We start from the raw sequence: 16,664 nt of genomic DNA on the forward strand, positions 1-16,664 counted from the left end.
ATTTTCTACCGCTTTTTCCTCACGAAGGCCACGGGGGTGCTGGAGCCTATCCCAGCTGTCTTCGGGCGAGAGGTGGGGTACACCCTGGACTGGTGGCCAGCCAATCACAGGGCACATATAGACAAACAACCATTCACACTCACATTCATACCTATGGACAATTTGGAGTCACCAATTAACCTAGCATGTTTTTAGAATGTGGGAGCAAACCGGAGTACCTGCAAACTCCACACAGAGATGGCTGAGGGTGGATATTAATCAATCAATTAATTAATTAAATAATAATAAAATAATACAAATCTGAATATAAATATTGAAAAAAGTTGTTACAATTTAATATTTTCATGAAATGTCTTCATTTGCATATGTTGATATGGACATCATCCTACTGTCCATATATCAAAATGGACCCATAATTAGTATTAATTGCATGCATGACAGAGGCATGTTTTCTGGTGGTCCCCCGCAGCCCCCCCCCCCCCCCCCCACCCCCTTCGCTGCGCCCCTGTGATAATTCCGCCCTGGGCAATTGCCCATGTGACCCATAGCCAGAACCGCCACTGGGCATCAACTGTAATGGTATCCCGTCCACGTTGATTGATGATGTCTATAATAACAATGATGATGATAATGATGACGACGAGGACATCGGTTCTTATTGGCCAGAGCGTCTGCACTCCGAGGGGAGCCCTCCGTTTGTCAGAGACTGCTGCTCCCATTCACTCGGCTGCGCTCAGTGCGCACGCCCCTCCATCCACATCCACTAAAGCAGGACCATGGATGCGACCCTCTACCAGATCATATTCGGGGAGCTGGTGGACTTAAATTGTACTTTACTGGACGCGTTTCCTGACACTTTTTGGGAAAACGCTTCACTGTCCCTCCTAAGCACTGATGGTAAGAAGGACTCCGATTTCCTCCATCATTACACAAATTGCAAGTCTAATTGAAACTTTTAATCCGGTTTCTAAGGTTTCTATTGCAATGCCACCACTGATGAGATTGGGACCTGCTGGCCACGGAGCACCACCGGGAGGATTGTGGAGAGACCCTGCCCTGAGTACATCAATGGTGTGAAGTACAACACCACCAGTAAGATATTTCTTGAAGTTCTTTCTTTTTCTTATGGCTGCTTTCCCTCTTTGTTTTTGATGCGAAACAGTTGAGATTGAATCCCAATTGTCATGTGATTGCAACAGCGCCTCCACACTAAGCACAGCTTGTGCATTTAATGCTACAAGACAAGCCACTTAAAGTGAGATGGCAGTTGTCGATCTGAGGCAGCCAGCCTGATGCTGGGGTTTCACTGATGCGTACAATTGAAAAAGATGAATTAAGGCAGCAGCATCCTGGACGGAATCACACTGTGGATGCTCTGGAGAAATAAGCAAAAATAATAACAGGCATTTTGCCTTGCTGTAATGAATAACTGCATCTTCCAGGCAGGAAAAGATGGACTTTTTAAACAGGGAGCAGCTCTTGCTTTATTGTTCAATGTAATTTTTGTTTCTTTGTTTTTCATAAAGTTTTCCACATGCTGACTACTTCAATAATCATTAGCATAGCATGGACCCTTGGAATTGTCAACTTTCCAAATAATGCCAGACCATGACAACCACTGCACTATAGAAAATACCTTTAGTCAACAAAGGTAACATTAAGTTAACGTAATACATTTTTAATTACCCATGAGCTGAAGTTACTTACTTAACTTCTGTTTGCACGTATGTGAAATATTTAACAATGTTCTTTAACAACGACGTAAAATGATAATTGGAAAAACACATAAATATGAGGCAACTTATCACTCTTGCTCTAGTCTGTAGTATTCTAAATAGATATATCACGTTTTCTTTGACTTTTCTGTGTGTATTAAAACTGATATAAGTGATGATGAGCCAAAAACGAAAATGATAACGATGACCATCGGACCAATTAAGTAACCAAGTAATTTACCATCATAATAATTAACTTTTGCTATACTTTTTATTTTAATAATAATAATAATACCACAATGCTACAAGTTGCTAAAACATCACCTGACTCATGTAAAATACTAATACATGTTACTTATAGGTTTCTCCGGGTACTTTTGTGGTTTTCTCCCACATTCCAAAAACATGCTAGGTTAATTGGCGACTCCAAATTGTCCATAGGTATGAATGTGAGTGTGAATGGTTGTTTGTCTATATGTGCCTTGTGATTGGCTGGCTACCAGTCCAGTGTGTACCCCGCCTCTCGCCCGAAGGCAGCTGGGATAGGCTCCAGCGGTATAAAATGAATGAATGAATGTTACTTATAGGTACACTAAACACTATAAGTGACATAAAACATCAAGGGCCAATAAACAAAATCAGATGGAAGTGGTAGAGAGAGAACCAAGATAAAACTTAGAATGCATCTTTCCGTCCAAGTGCACCCTCGATTCAAACTGTGATTAAAAGAATTTGGCCAAAGCCTTGTGCCAATCACCACGCACACACAGAAGCGCAAACTCCGTCTCTGACAAATGTAATCACAAAATAACTCCCGAGCCGTATCAAGCCTGTGATTCCAGAGCTACAATGCAAGGGAGTTATATTAGACTCAATATCATCAAACACACTCACTGGGGTTTCCAAGGTGGTCTAACAGCTCCTTGGGGTGGATGGATTAGAGCCCTGGATGCTGTTGATGCTGTGGACCTCTCTTGGTTGACACAACTCTGTAGCATTGCGAGGACATGGAGGGGTTGCCTATGGATTTGAAGATCGGTGTGCGTCTGCATTTACGCAGGCTCTGCGGTTCTTTGTGGTGAAGAGGGAGCTGAGCCGAAAGGCAAAGCACGATAGATGGTGATCAAGCATATACTTCATCTCAAAAGTCTTTGATGTGGTTTCTAGTCAGCGTTAGAAATATGGTAATGTAGTAGTTCACACTGTTAACTTTCATGTAGCTGATAAGTGAGAAGATCAGCTGCCTGATAATGAGCTATTTGAACCAGTACACAATTCCCTTGCTCACCTTGGAATGTTTTTTTTAGATTTTCTTGGGTTGTGTATGTTGTCTTTTACAATGGACTAACCACAACAGGACAAAAACAGAAATGTATTATTGAAAGCGGTTTGCAACTGGGGTGAAACAGTACATGGGCGTGGCTGGGTACGTATTTCACTTGAAAGTGTTCCCAAGAAGGACACTTTAATGATGGAAAAGTGTTCAAGTTCTGGAATCTTCTTGGACTACATTGTGTGTTTGGTTGCATGCATCCTTGTACGGTACTAGACTTAAGTTGAAGGAGCAGTACAACTGATCACTACAAATGAACACTATGGTCATTGAATTAACTTGCGGTCACATGACTGGTACGAGCGTACCCCTCCCAGTTCAATCATTGGAGGGTGTGGCTCCATACTTGCCATTTTGAGGGACAGAGTTGTCATGGAGGATAACATTTTTGAAAGCCTTCGACGGCAGCAATTTAATGAACATTGATTTATTCACCTTACAAGAAGAACAAGAGGTAGGAATAATGTGTTTCTCATCCCCTCAGTCATAGGAAATCCTGGTTTTGCTTTTTCGTGGTCATGTATGCACTACCATAAATGAAATAATGATTTAATTTTGTCAGTAAACACAAGACTCACTGGAGAACTAGTTACTCGGGATGAGCTGGATACTCATAACCAAGTATCCGTTACGAATAATTCATTTTAGACAAGCATGAGTATGAAACAAATACTACTCCTCATTATCCGTAATCGTGATGACCTAATATCCTGATTATGTATTCACTCTTCATGCTCTGTGATTAGCCAGTCACACACAGCGCCCTGTCCTCTATTATCCATTCTCTTATGTTTGTTTACTCTGCGCCTTTGTTGGCGTCACTTCCCTAGTCGAAAAAGATGAGTCCCCAAATAGCAAAGGAAATGTCCAAAATGAAATTTTTACACATTTAATGTTCACTTTGAAAAAAAAAGAACATTGAACATAATTACAAACAATATTGAACATATGTGATCAAAGTTGAAAAATCATGTCATTGACTGTCTAAGCCCCAAAATATGCCTCACACACGTATTAGAAGCATTTTTCTAATGGATGATTTCACTAATTTTTCACTAATGAGATAGTGGTTAGAGTTGACGACCACAGTTGACAGTTGAGTGGGCGAGTTAAGCTATTAGAAAATCGAAGAGTATTTCCTAAAGTGAGTTGAAGCTTGCTTACATTGTATTATATTGCATTTATGTGCCATTCTAATATGTTGTGTGGAATTAACATGTAAATTGTTGGCAACTTACGGTAATTAAGATGGTAATTAAGATATTTTTGGTAGTAAAAAGCTGCAATGGCCAGGTTTCCCCACAAATTAAAAAATAATGTTTTGATCAAAAGTCCACAATTTCACAGGGTTGTGAAGGCTGAATAGCAAATATTTGGGGTTCCACTGTAGGCTGTGTGTGTGCAGTGAAGGGAAGATAAGCTTTAGCCATGTTTATCAAAATAATAGTGTTGTCTGTCCTTCAGGATCCAGCCACTGAAAACAAAGTCTTCACTTTTTCAAAACATTACAGATCATTTCACTTGCACCCTCAAGGAGAAAGCATAATTGGCTGGTGTGAAGCCACTATGCAAAGCCCCTTAGTGTATATTAATTGCTTTCTGTCATTTGTAAAAGCGCTGTCCAGGGCTGTCCACAGCCCCTGCTGAGCAAAATTTTTTTTTTTTTTACATAGAAAGACTCTTTTGTCGTAGACCAGGTGCAGGCACGGTGCACCTGCCCTGCACCGTGCCTACGCCACGTCAACAGGGTGTGTCCACCGCACTTTGCAATTTTTGTGAGCAGCGCAGTCCAGCACACCGCGGTACACCCACGCCTCCATCCCTCCCACTGGCGCGAGTGACAAAGTGGGCTCTCTTTGCCTTTAAATGCGCAGGGCCACTTGACTGCGCATCGGAGGCCACAGTCCACGTCACGCACCACATGGACCACCTCGTGGGACACATGTCATCTGTTCCTGACAGTTACATTAAACACAGCAGCATACTAACAGTGATTGGAAGAGAGGGAGTGGCGACCTGGGCTGAGAAGAAGCATGCAGCACAACCACGGACATGAGCGATGAGTGGAACTGTCTTGTGCTTTTTCACTTCTGAAATGTTGATTTGGGCCATTTATTTCGGGGATGCGGGGGTGCAATTATTATTCATGTCAATATTAAGATTTTTATTGATTAATAAAAATTACCCTGTGTTTTAACATTATTTTCCTATAAACAGATGGGGTGCAATTGAAAGATATATCATTGATACATATTGATACATATTGCTCATATATTATATATTGAACACAATCATGCTGAGCATGTTACATGTACTGTTTTATGTAATTTTTTCAAAGTCTAGTTGTACAATTGCTAATATAGTTTTATTTACAATTTAATATTACGGCTGCACGGCGGTCGAGTGGTTAGCACACAGGCCCCACAGCTAGGAGACCCGGATTTGATTCCTCGCTCAGGCATCTCTGTGTGGAGTTTGCATTTTCTCCCCGTGCATGCGTGGGTTTTCTCCGGGTACTCCGGTTTCCTCCCACATTCCAAAAACATGCTAGGTTAACTGGTGACTCCAAATTGTCCATAGGTATGAATGTGAGTGTGAATGGTTGTTTGTCTATATGTGCCCTGTGATTGGCTGGCGACCAGTCCAGGGCGTACCCCGCCTCTTGCTCAAAGACAGCTGGGATAGGCTCCAGCACCCCCGCGAAGGATAAGTGGTAGAAAATGAATGAATGAATGAATGAATTTAATATTAAATGCTACGATAATTTGGAGGTGACTAACATGCTAACCCTGGCATGATACCATGAAGTATGTGTAGCATTAATGCTAATTAGTGATCGTTAGCCAATGCACATCTTATTGTCATATTATCCCACATATTAATAATTTTAACTTCCTGGTTCAACAATTTGTATAGGTAAACATTTTTTTATGTGCTTATTGCACACATTTTACTTGCAATAAAGCTAAACTACAAGTGAAATGATATTGATGTTGTTCCGCTCAACGGTCCCTGGGACTTTCTATGCGATATTAGTATCAAGCTAGTGAACAGTAACGTTCCAAAAAAACAGAAGATCGCACTCGATGTAAACAAATGACGGTGAACCAATTTAGTGACCTTTAGTGACCGTTTTTTGTTTATCAATTACTTCGCCACAGTTACAGTAAATGTAGCACAGTATGAATGCACACTACCGATGATAAAGACCTCTGCAGTGATGTAACTTATTCAGGGGTTCTTTGCACGGTTCATCCGGGGCAGATTAAGATGCACTAAAGAAAGAATAAATGAGGAATAGTAAAATGGGCTTCTGCGCTTTGCTTGCAGGCCCATAATAAGAGCCATCCCAGATCAAACATGCCCTCTCAGGTAAGAGGATGTAAATTCCTTTCCATGTCTTCAAGTTTATATAAATATTAAATGTCAGTGCAGAGTGGTGTACGAGGTTTATGCATTTTTAAAGCTTCCTGTGTCTCTTTTTGTGTATTTATAGTTCATCAAGTTGGCATGAAATGCACATGGAATTTTTAGAAACATTCATTGCTCTCCGCTTTTTGCATCTGCTCCTGCTGCTGTGAAATCTACTGTATGTCAAGCCTCAGGCCAGACAAAGTGCTGTTTGTCAGCTTTACAAAGTCAAGCCATATCTCGGTCACTTTTTCTGCACAGCAGAGCTTTGCTGTAAGTAATTATTCGGCGAATTACATTTCCCCGCCTCAGTCATTGTCACGCCTAGGACCTTTGTGGTCAGTGCTGCTCCAACTCAGGGTTGCTATTTAATTCCCTTATCTGGATGAATAATGTCTGAGTCATATCAGAGCAGCAGCATGTATCAGTTGCACAGCTTTATGCTATATGTTTGCACTGAGAAATTAGCATCATGCATGTAGGTCATCTCTTTATGGCAAATATTAAAGTGAAATAGATTGGTGACTGTTTGACCTCGCTTTGCCTTTTTCCTTCATGATGCATGTTCTCCCCGTGCGTACGTGACTTTTCTCCACGGTTGTTTGTCTATTGTGGGTATACTGGAGCCTATTCCAGCTGTCTTTGGGTAAGAAGCGGGTACACCCTGGACTGGTCGCCAGCCAATCACAGGGCACATATAGACAACCATTCACACTCACATTCATACCTATGGACAATTTGGAGTCACCAATTAACCTAGCATGTTTTTGGAATGTGGGAGGTAAACAGAGTACCCGGAGAAAACCCACACATGCACGGGGAGAACATGCAAACTCCACACGGAGAATGCCAAGTGGAGAATCGAACCCAGGTCTTCCCGATATCCAGACTGTGTGGACAACATGGTAACCACGCATATTTAAGAGCATTTTAGGTATTTTTTTTTCCGAAATGAAGCATTTAAGGATAAAAATGGCTAAATGAACTAAAATACAAATAGTCATCCCTTGTTTATTGCGGTTAAGTGGTTCCAGACTTGACCACGATGAGTGAATTTCCACAAGGTAGGGTTCAGTATTCATTCAATCCCAGCCTTTTTTTAAGATTTTGTGTATTGAATATTGTGTTGAAAATGGACTCTCATCTTTCATTAGAAAAAAAAGTTAGTTTCTAACTTTTTTCTGTTCTTTCGTAATCGGAGAGAACATTGGTAAGTTTCAGTAAAAAAATTTGTTTTCAACAAAAAAACATTTTAAGCATAACTTTCACTTTGACACAAATTTAGCCACAATTATACATATTTTTGGAATGTGGGAGGAAATCGGAGTACCCGGAGAAAACCCACTTATTTGTGTCTTCTCTAGTCAACTTCTGGCCCAATAAACAAAAAAAATCGAAGAACATTCATTTGCCAGGCATTAGTGTTTCATTAGTGCTTTATAGTGCAACAAGAGTGTTGCTATAATGATGGGTGTATATTCTAAGTGATGCATCAACAGTCACTGACAATCCAGTCAATGACTGCTCAGGAAGCCTGCACTTAAACAGAAACCCAAGGCATGGCCAGAGGAGCAATACATGCTGACTAATTTAATTGAATTTAATTGAATTGTGAAAGATTTTAAAACGTCTAGTCACCCCCAAAGATAAAATGTAATAAAAAAATTACAATTAGTTTATTAGTAATGACTTGGCTTTAGTGTTTTACAGCCAAAAATTGATTGTGCAATCGACTGAAAGACCGCCAAGCAGAATGGCAAACTAACCATTTCTGTAGAAGTCACATTCAAGCTGTATGTTCTTAAAACGCTGAAAATCCACAGAGCGTGTATGTTGGCATATACAGTTGTATTGATTTTCTTACATTTCAATACACAGAACATTTTTAGACGACTGGCTGCATCTTCTATAAAGCCATTTTGCAGTGTGTGTGTGTGTGTGTGGGCGTGAGACTAGGTCACTGGGTTTGGTCGATGTGTATTGCAAACATTTCACCCACCATTGCACACCAAGTTCCCTGTGAGATTTAATCACCTCCAGCAGACGAGCCCCTCCCACTACCTCCCTCTAACCCCTTAACACCATGCTCTCTTCAGCCCCCACACTGTAAAGGACACACATAGGTGGACACTAGTATATTGTATTATAATTTGTCTTTACATGCATTTATCGAAAACGAAAAATAAACATTAGGTACAAAGAAGGATGAATCCTTCAGTGTTTCCTGCAGTCATCGGCCATCATCCCATCCTGTATATGTATGGACGGATGATTGCTTGTCGATTGACAAGAATAAAGGCTGGTTCTTCTTCTTTCATACGTTTTACATGTAAATTTAATGGACGCTGTTGGAATAACTTTGTGGGAGACAATGAGGGAGTAGTGGGCAAATATGTAGAACTGAAAAATAACTTTATTTTGTTGATTGTTTAGGTTGTTTTTAGGGCTGCAACAATTATTTGAATAATGTCGATTTCAATTACAAAAAGTAGTCAATGATTTTTTTCTGCTTCGAGGAGTCGCTTACATCACCCACGCAGCAGACAAAGAAGGAAGCGGGTCTCAGAAGATTCAGGAAGATTGAAGAGGCTACAAAAAGGGCCAAGGCAATGAAAGAAAATGAAAAAAAAATGTAAAAAAACAGATAGAAACAGCAAGTTGAAAACAGTGACATGTGTCCGTTACCTTTCACAATTGCCACCCATCGTATTTTAAGACGCTCCCATGGAAAAGTTACTTGCTTGGTTGCGCCGTTCGCACCATGGACTGCATGTATTTTTCTCATTAACTTCTTTGTTCATTGACTATTGCATGACTTTTACTGTGTCTTTAAAGGAGAAATGCAATTTTGGGAGGAATTTTGCCCATCATTCACAATCCTAATGTGAAACATGAACACATATTTCTTTCCATTTTTTGTGCATTTTAACACGAGAAAACAAGTTAATTTCAGCTAGCTTACAATGATGTCATTGGGATACACCTATTTCGACAATGAAGCCCTCTAAAAGTAAACATTAATACATGACGATCCAGGAACATAACTCTTACGTAACCCGACGACCACCACAATATTGTACTTGTAAACTTACACTGTTCGGCTGAAGTTGTTTTGAAAACAGGGTTGTTATATTCCCTTGTTTATTCAGAAAGTATAAACACCTGCATCAGCCAGAATGCAGTCGGCGTGATGCCTTTAAGGCTTCTCCCAGGAGCCAACCACCTTTGCCTGCAGGTTAGCCCTTCACTGTTATGCTTAATTTTTAATGCAGTTTTGCAAAAGAAAGAAGTGGGCCGGAACTTTCTTCATCTGGCACTGGGAAATGAATAGCGGTCTCTGGGTACAGGCATTACGTTGAGGCAAACATCCCAGCTCTTAAACATATTTTGGAGAAAAATAAAGGAACTAAAGTTGGATGAGCTGTCATGGCATCTTGCAAAACTTCAGTATATTTCACGAATTGTCAGTTTAACATATACAGTAAAGATCAACTTTCAAGTTCAACTATCAAGTTTTTGTGACTTGTTTGTACAACTAAGCACCACCCTCAACATCGGATGTGACATAAATGGACTGCAAATTCTGGATTCCATTGTCAACTATAAGCACACTTGCTTGTTATCGAATTTGTGCGTTCTTACATCGGTTTTTACACCTTAATTAAGAATGCTAAAAAGGCAAACGTGTGACTTATGTTTGCCTTTATACTGTCATCATTTTTTTTAAGATGGCTTATTTTTACACTTGTATGACTATCAAGATTGGTAAAAATAGCTGTTTCAAAAACAGTTGTCAAGTTAATAAACGTTTTAAAGAATAAAAGTCTGATTCCAAATTAAGTTGTAATCTTGTCACTGGAACCAGCATATTGATGGATGAGTGGTTAGCATGTTGGCCTCACAGTCAGGAGATGGAGGGTTCGAATCTCTGTTTGGACATCTCTGTGTGTACTGTGTGTGCTCTCTTTGTGCATGTGTGAGTGGGTTTATCTCTTGTTCAGTTAATTGGAGACTATAAATTGTCCATTGATGTGAATGGTTGTTTGTCTATATGTTCCCTGTGATTGGCTGAGGACCAGGGAGCAGGATGGATGGATCAATATACTTTTGTTCCGTAGACCAGAAAAAAGTCAAAATTTGCAAGCTTTACTTTATATAATCATCCCTAAAATTAACTGTTAATATTATGCAGTGGTACATCTAATCAAAACAAAAATTTTAAACAGTCAAAGCATTATAATGTAAAGTAATGTTCGGGCTACTACAATGCTCAACCACCGCAATTCCTGCAATGCATTGAGCTAGCTACACCATTTCGGTGTTAAATGTATGTTGTGCCATATTATAAATATCAATACACGTGTGTACAAAAGCATAGAACATTGGATATTTATAGAATGTGGCAGCCAGTGCATGCGTCTTCGTCGCGCAATATGCTCTCATTATCCCGACACGCGATTCCATGTTTGGCTTATTGGCTCCCCTCGGGGGCCTCTTGACTCTCGCTCATGTCTTTCACCAACTGATTGCGGTAAAAGCGGAAAAGAGTCTTAAAGGCAAACATGTGCAGCGTCAACATCAGTGTTTATTTCAGTGATGACTTATTTTCATCATCGTTTTTACGGACGAAAATGAGACCGAAAGCACATTGACAAAAACTGTGACGAAATGAACTGACACTTCGCCAATGAATAAAAACGAGACAAAAATGACCGAAATGAATTCCAGTCGTATCTAATTTGGTCTTGTTGCTGGTGGGGACAAGTTAGGAATATATCCAATCACAACATGTGGGGTAAAAGGAGGGGGTGAGCTACGGAGGAGATCCAATTAGTACTACTGTTTTTGTGATGTACGGCTTTTGGATTTTTCACAGCGAAAACAGTACTGTATGCTGCAATGTTGTAAGTTAGACACCACAGGACAAAGAGAAGAATAACACATGGACACATTTTATGTTTGACACGCTGGAGAACAAGACTATCAACCATGTGGAGTGATTGTCGCTGCTAAAAACACGACTAACTTGAAGCAACATATGCAGGTGACTCATTCTGGCAAGTGAAGCTCAGAGAAGTCACTATTTGGACAATAATGTGATATCATTTTCATATTTGTACTGCTGTTTTATTGTTGAGATCTGCATTATAATTTACACATACATGGTTGATCCACTGCTGGGACAACATTTGTGCAAGTCTCAAGGTGGCTTTATGCAAAGGTGATTTATTACATAATTCAGTAGTTTTCTACCGCTTATCCTCACTAGGGTCACGGGTATGCTGGAGCCTATCCCGGCTGTCTTCGGGCGAGAGGCGGCGTACACCCTGGGATCCAGTCACAGGGCACATATAGACAAACAACCATTCACACTCACATTCATACCTATGGACAATTTGGAGTCGCCAATTAACCCAGCATGTTTTTGGAATGTTGGAAGAAGCCACAATAATCGGAGAAAACCCACACAGAGATGCCAGAGCAAGGATCAAACCCCGCAGGCCTGCAAGACTGCAAGAATTGCAAGAATTTATATTTTGCACTGCTGGATCTGTCCTACCATTGGCTGGCAACCATTCCAGGGTGTACCCCTCTCCCCTGAAGTCAGCTGGGATAGGCTCCAGCATACCCCTGTGGCCCTAGTGAGGATAAGCGTAATAGATGACCGATGGATCTTAAGGAGTTTCTAAATAGAACTTCAAAATGCAAAAAATTGACTGAATAACTTGTTGATCGTTCATTTTGTTGTTTGCAATAAATTGCTTAGTCCAATTTTTTTTTGTCCCTGTTCCATTTCTTATATCAACATACTGTTCTTTCGGTTTTGATCTAATTTTGTTACTGGGATGTCTTTGTAGGTAATTTCAAGAAAACCTTGAAGATGCCCCTCATCCTTTATACTTGTTGACTCCGTTAACTGTAATTTTAGTTGACTAAAATGTGAAATTTAGTCGACTAAAACTACATCAATTTAGAACCTATATTTTAGTACACTGTCAACATTCTATATGGGGTCTAACAATTGTGTTTTCAATCAAACCTCTGTTTTTTTACCATCAGTTTTTGTATGATACCCCTTGTACCCCTTTCAGTACCCCTTCAAACCGAGGGCCAAGGGCAAAAAGGCTCTAAGAATTGAGACATGACTTGATTCTGTTTTTGTCATCACCTTTCACCACTTGCTGGGTGTGACAATCTTGTTGCCTATTTTTTTGTACAGTATTGCACGTAACAAACTAGTATGTCTGCCTTTTAGTGTGTCATTCCTCGAAATAGAGTGCTCAAACAAAGCATCCGACGTGTTGTTGATATTGGGGAAAGTTGCAAGTACTTTGATAAAGAAGGTGAGAAGCACTATTGAGTTAAATCTTGCCAGGATGTGCAGAAGTCTGCATTCAATTGTCATTTATATCCATTTCATTTATTTCTATTTGTGCATGTAAATTATTTGCCATAAAATATATTTTGTTTACATTTTTTGGCTGACTGGAACGGATTAATTGTATTTCTGTATTTTCTATGGAACAAAATTCCTGTTTTTGTATGTTTACAGGTACTGCTATTCCCTTATTGAAGCATGAAGAGAAAGTGGACGGTTCCATAAAGAGTGTAAAATTAGTCACATGCTTCATGGGGCCGTCATCACACTGCTAGAAATTCTAATATAAAGTCACAGATGCAGGAGACAGCCCGGAGTTAAACAGCACTTGACGGAAATGAAATGAAGTGACAATGGTTGGATGCACTTCCTCTCTGCTCTCCTTGCGTGAGTGCTGCACTCAAGGTGACCGAGTCCTATAAAATGAGATGAGACTCTGAAAACTGCAGATATTATTTCCAAATCTTAAACATCCTCAGGAAGCAAGATTTCTGCACTGATTTTCGGCCAAATTAGTTAAAATAGGCTATGTTGGGGGCCGGGGCCGCACGGTAAACACGTTTTCCATATAGTCGGGAGAACAGGAAGACCTCGGTTCAAATCACCTCTTGAGTATCTCTGTGTGGAGTTTGCATGTTCTCCCTGTGCGTGCGTGGGTTTTCTCCGGGTACTCCGGCTTCCTACCAAATTCCATGACATTGCTCTGCACTGTCCGTTCAGTTCTTTCAAAAAGCTGACTTGCTGCGAGTGCTCCTGGGGGTAGGGGGTTAAAGCTCACTCCCTGCGTCATCATGTGGAATGATGGGGAGCACAATGGATTTTGGAAGACAGTGGTTCCAAGCAGTCTTTCTTGGCTGAATTGGCACAGAGTATTCACAGTGCAGTGAAAGGAGAAAGTCAGCAATGCTTTACTCAAACCTTTTACCTTGTCTGATGAAACCTAGCAAGTGGAGAAAGCTCATTTTTATTTCTTTGCGCTTCACACGGACGACAGCCGGAATTGCTGAAGCACTGATTACAAGAAAAAAAGAGGGCTGATTTGATCTCTGATCGCTGGTTGAAATATATATTATCCTTACCATAAAAAGTTTGATTGACATTTGTGAGTAGGAGAGATGTAACAAAGATGCATTTGATTACTTTTTCTTATAATGGGTGTTCTTTTTAAAAGGTCAACTATTATGAAAATTTACTTTTTAGTGCAGTTTGACCAGTAAGATGTGTCCCTAGAACCTGTTTGAGCACCACAGGTGAGAAAGGCTATCCTCTTCCTCACCTGTTTGCTCGACGAGGCTGTCAGACTCTTGCTTTTTTTCATGAAATCAAAAAGGAAAAATCATAATTCCTGGGGGGGTATTATGGGCTCCGATATTTTAAAATAATATTTTCCCACACAATTTTTTCTTCTCACAATTGCAGCGTTTCATTCACATGGTCAATTTACACGGGATTCCACATTTAACTGTAGATTCTGTAATTGACCAGTTCCGCAATTCCTTCCAGAGCTCACGACTACTAAAATAAAGTAAAAGCGGAGTAAACACAAGCAACAGCTTTGCTAGCTCGTAGGTTGAAAGCCGACTAGCTTTTAGCATAACATTAGCTCCCCTGCTTTAAACAGACATATTTATTTACTGTGGAAATATTTCAGGAAACTATTTATTTAGGTTTTTGGGGAGGCATTTGTGTTCTGTTGTTCTCAGTTGTCTTTGTAAGCTAACGTCTACTGTTTAAATATTGAATTGTTAATGAGTAGGAGATATTGGCACAAAAGTCTAGAGTGCTCTCTTGCAGCTGTGAATTTATAGGTATAATCTTGAGTTTAAGTCGCTCTGGAGCGCGCAGACCTCGCAGCTAGGAGACCTGGGTTCAATTCCACCCTCGGCCATTTCTGTGTGGAGTTTGCATGTTCTCCCTGTGCATGCGTGGGTTTTCTCCGGGTACTCCGGTTTCCTCCCACATTCCAAAAACATGCTAGGTTAATTGGCCACTCCAAATTGTCCATAGGTATGAATGAATGGTTGTTTGTCTATATGTGCCCTGTGATTGGCTGGCCACCAGTCCAGGGTGTAAAGACAGCTAGGATAGGCTCCAACATCCCCCGCGACCCTTGTGAGGATAAGCGGTAGAAAATGATTGAATGAATGAAAGTCGCTCTGGAGTATAAGTTGGAGGAACAACCAACTTACGATATGATTATCCCTGAAAGTTGAGAAATGTGAATGTGGAGTGCTTAAGGCTGTGATGCTAAATCCTACATCCATGATACAGTTCTGTAGAATGCAGCATGGGTGTTATAGAAAAAAAGAGAAGCGGTCACTTTATGCCATGTGACTGAAGACAAATCTTTGTGTTTGTGTGGTCCATATCAGTGCTGAGAATGTGTCTCTTCTTGCTGCGTTGGTGCAGCAGTTTGACAGCCAACCGCCTTCTTAACTGACAGTCACAGGAGGCGAGTGTGACTCAGTGAATGCTGTCCCTCTGACTAAACAAACAACCCTCCAAAAAAAACTAAAACGTGCTAAAGCACTAAAATCATACCTTCAGTCTTGATGTGTAAATTATAGTGTTTTTATGTTGGGAAAATGAAATCAGTACCTTCTAAGACATACTGGCAGCTAAATAAAAGATCTGTCAGCTGTAAAATTCTCTGCATATGAAAATATAGAAAAATCTTCAGTGTCCCTTTGGAAAACTTCTCACCAAATAATTAATACAAAAAGAGTTTTTTTCCACTACATCACTGCTACATTTCTGCTCCATTTATTTTAATTAAAAGTTTAAGCCATTCCAGGACGGCCATGTTAATGTTATACCGCCAGGCCGTAGGTGGAAAACTTCCAGGTGAAATAAGGAAATTATTAGGAGTACACCACTATCTGTAACTGTATATGCTCAACATCTAAATTCTGTATTTGTGACCCTAATGAGGATAAGCGGTATAGAAAACGGATGGATGGGTATCTGTAAGGCTCTAAGCAGAAATTAAATCAGTACATTACTGTAAGTTTGAAATTGATACAGATTGATCAGAAGTTTCTGTATTTATTATTATTCAGCTCTATGTGTACCGTGTATGTGTGTAAGTGATCTTTGTATTATTTTTTTAATGATCTGTGTGAAGTTGGTGATTCATGCAAACATCCAATGATGGCAAACAGGGAAATAATCTTTCAGCTTTGTTCACTGTATTTTTCTCAAAAGCACTGCGTTCAGTACTACAAGCGAAGTTTTCCAACTCACTTTATGCCACCAGCCAAAGTAAAACAAGCAGACAATTAAAATTAAAACAACGCGTACGTTACGATACAGGCTTAAGATTATGCAACCTGCATACTGATATTTGACCATGCTAATGTATATAATGTAATATGATAGCCACACAGGCAGAATATTTGATGCAGCTCTTGTACTTACCACTGTGCAGGTGTACCTAATGTTGTGGCCAGTCAATACGGCACTCAAGTTAGGTTAGTTACCGCTGTCTTTGTACTGCCAAGTGAAAATTTGCAAAATTCTTATATTGTAGGAAGCCGGCCTGTTTTATGATGACTTCATGGAATAAGAAAAAAATATATTTCAAGGAAAAAAAAGGGTCCTGGTACCCCAGAGTTGTTACGTAAGTGACTCATGCAAGTTACGAAACATGTTTACCAAGTAACTTTAAATACAAACTGAAATAGAGGCAAGCAGAGGAAAACCTAATCAACTCGAAACAGTGACCAACGCCACACAAACCGTTTTCAACTTGCCAATTACACCGTGTGCGTCATTGCAACCTGGAGAGTCGGTCTAGGGATGGGTGGTCACTGTGTGAGACTGGCCA

General features: G+C 40.2%; 1 protein-coding gene across 1 annotated transcript in view; it reads left to right on the forward strand.

Moving 5' to 3' along the window:
* Nucleotides 1-709: 709 nt before the first annotated feature.
* crhr2 (corticotropin releasing hormone receptor 2) overlaps nucleotides 710-16,664 on the forward strand; it is a 40,744-nt gene continuing 24,789 nt past the window's right edge. Inside the window, exons 1-2 of the mRNA XM_058068429.2 lie at nucleotides 710-897; nucleotides 973-1,092. Of these exons, the coding sequence (XP_057924412.2) occupies nucleotides 777-897; nucleotides 973-1,092 (241 nt within the window). The 5' untranslated portion in view covers nucleotides 710-776. The remainder of the gene's footprint in view (nucleotides 898-972; nucleotides 1,093-16,664) is intronic.

This window comes from Doryrhamphus excisus, linkage group LG6 (genome assembly GCF_037039965.1).
Source record: "Doryrhamphus excisus strain RoL-2023G ecotype Guam linkage group LG6, RoL_Dexc_Guam_v1.1, whole genome shotgun sequence".
NCBI classification, from domain to species: domain Eukaryota; kingdom Metazoa; phylum Chordata; class Actinopteri; order Syngnathiformes; family Syngnathidae; genus Doryrhamphus; species Doryrhamphus excisus.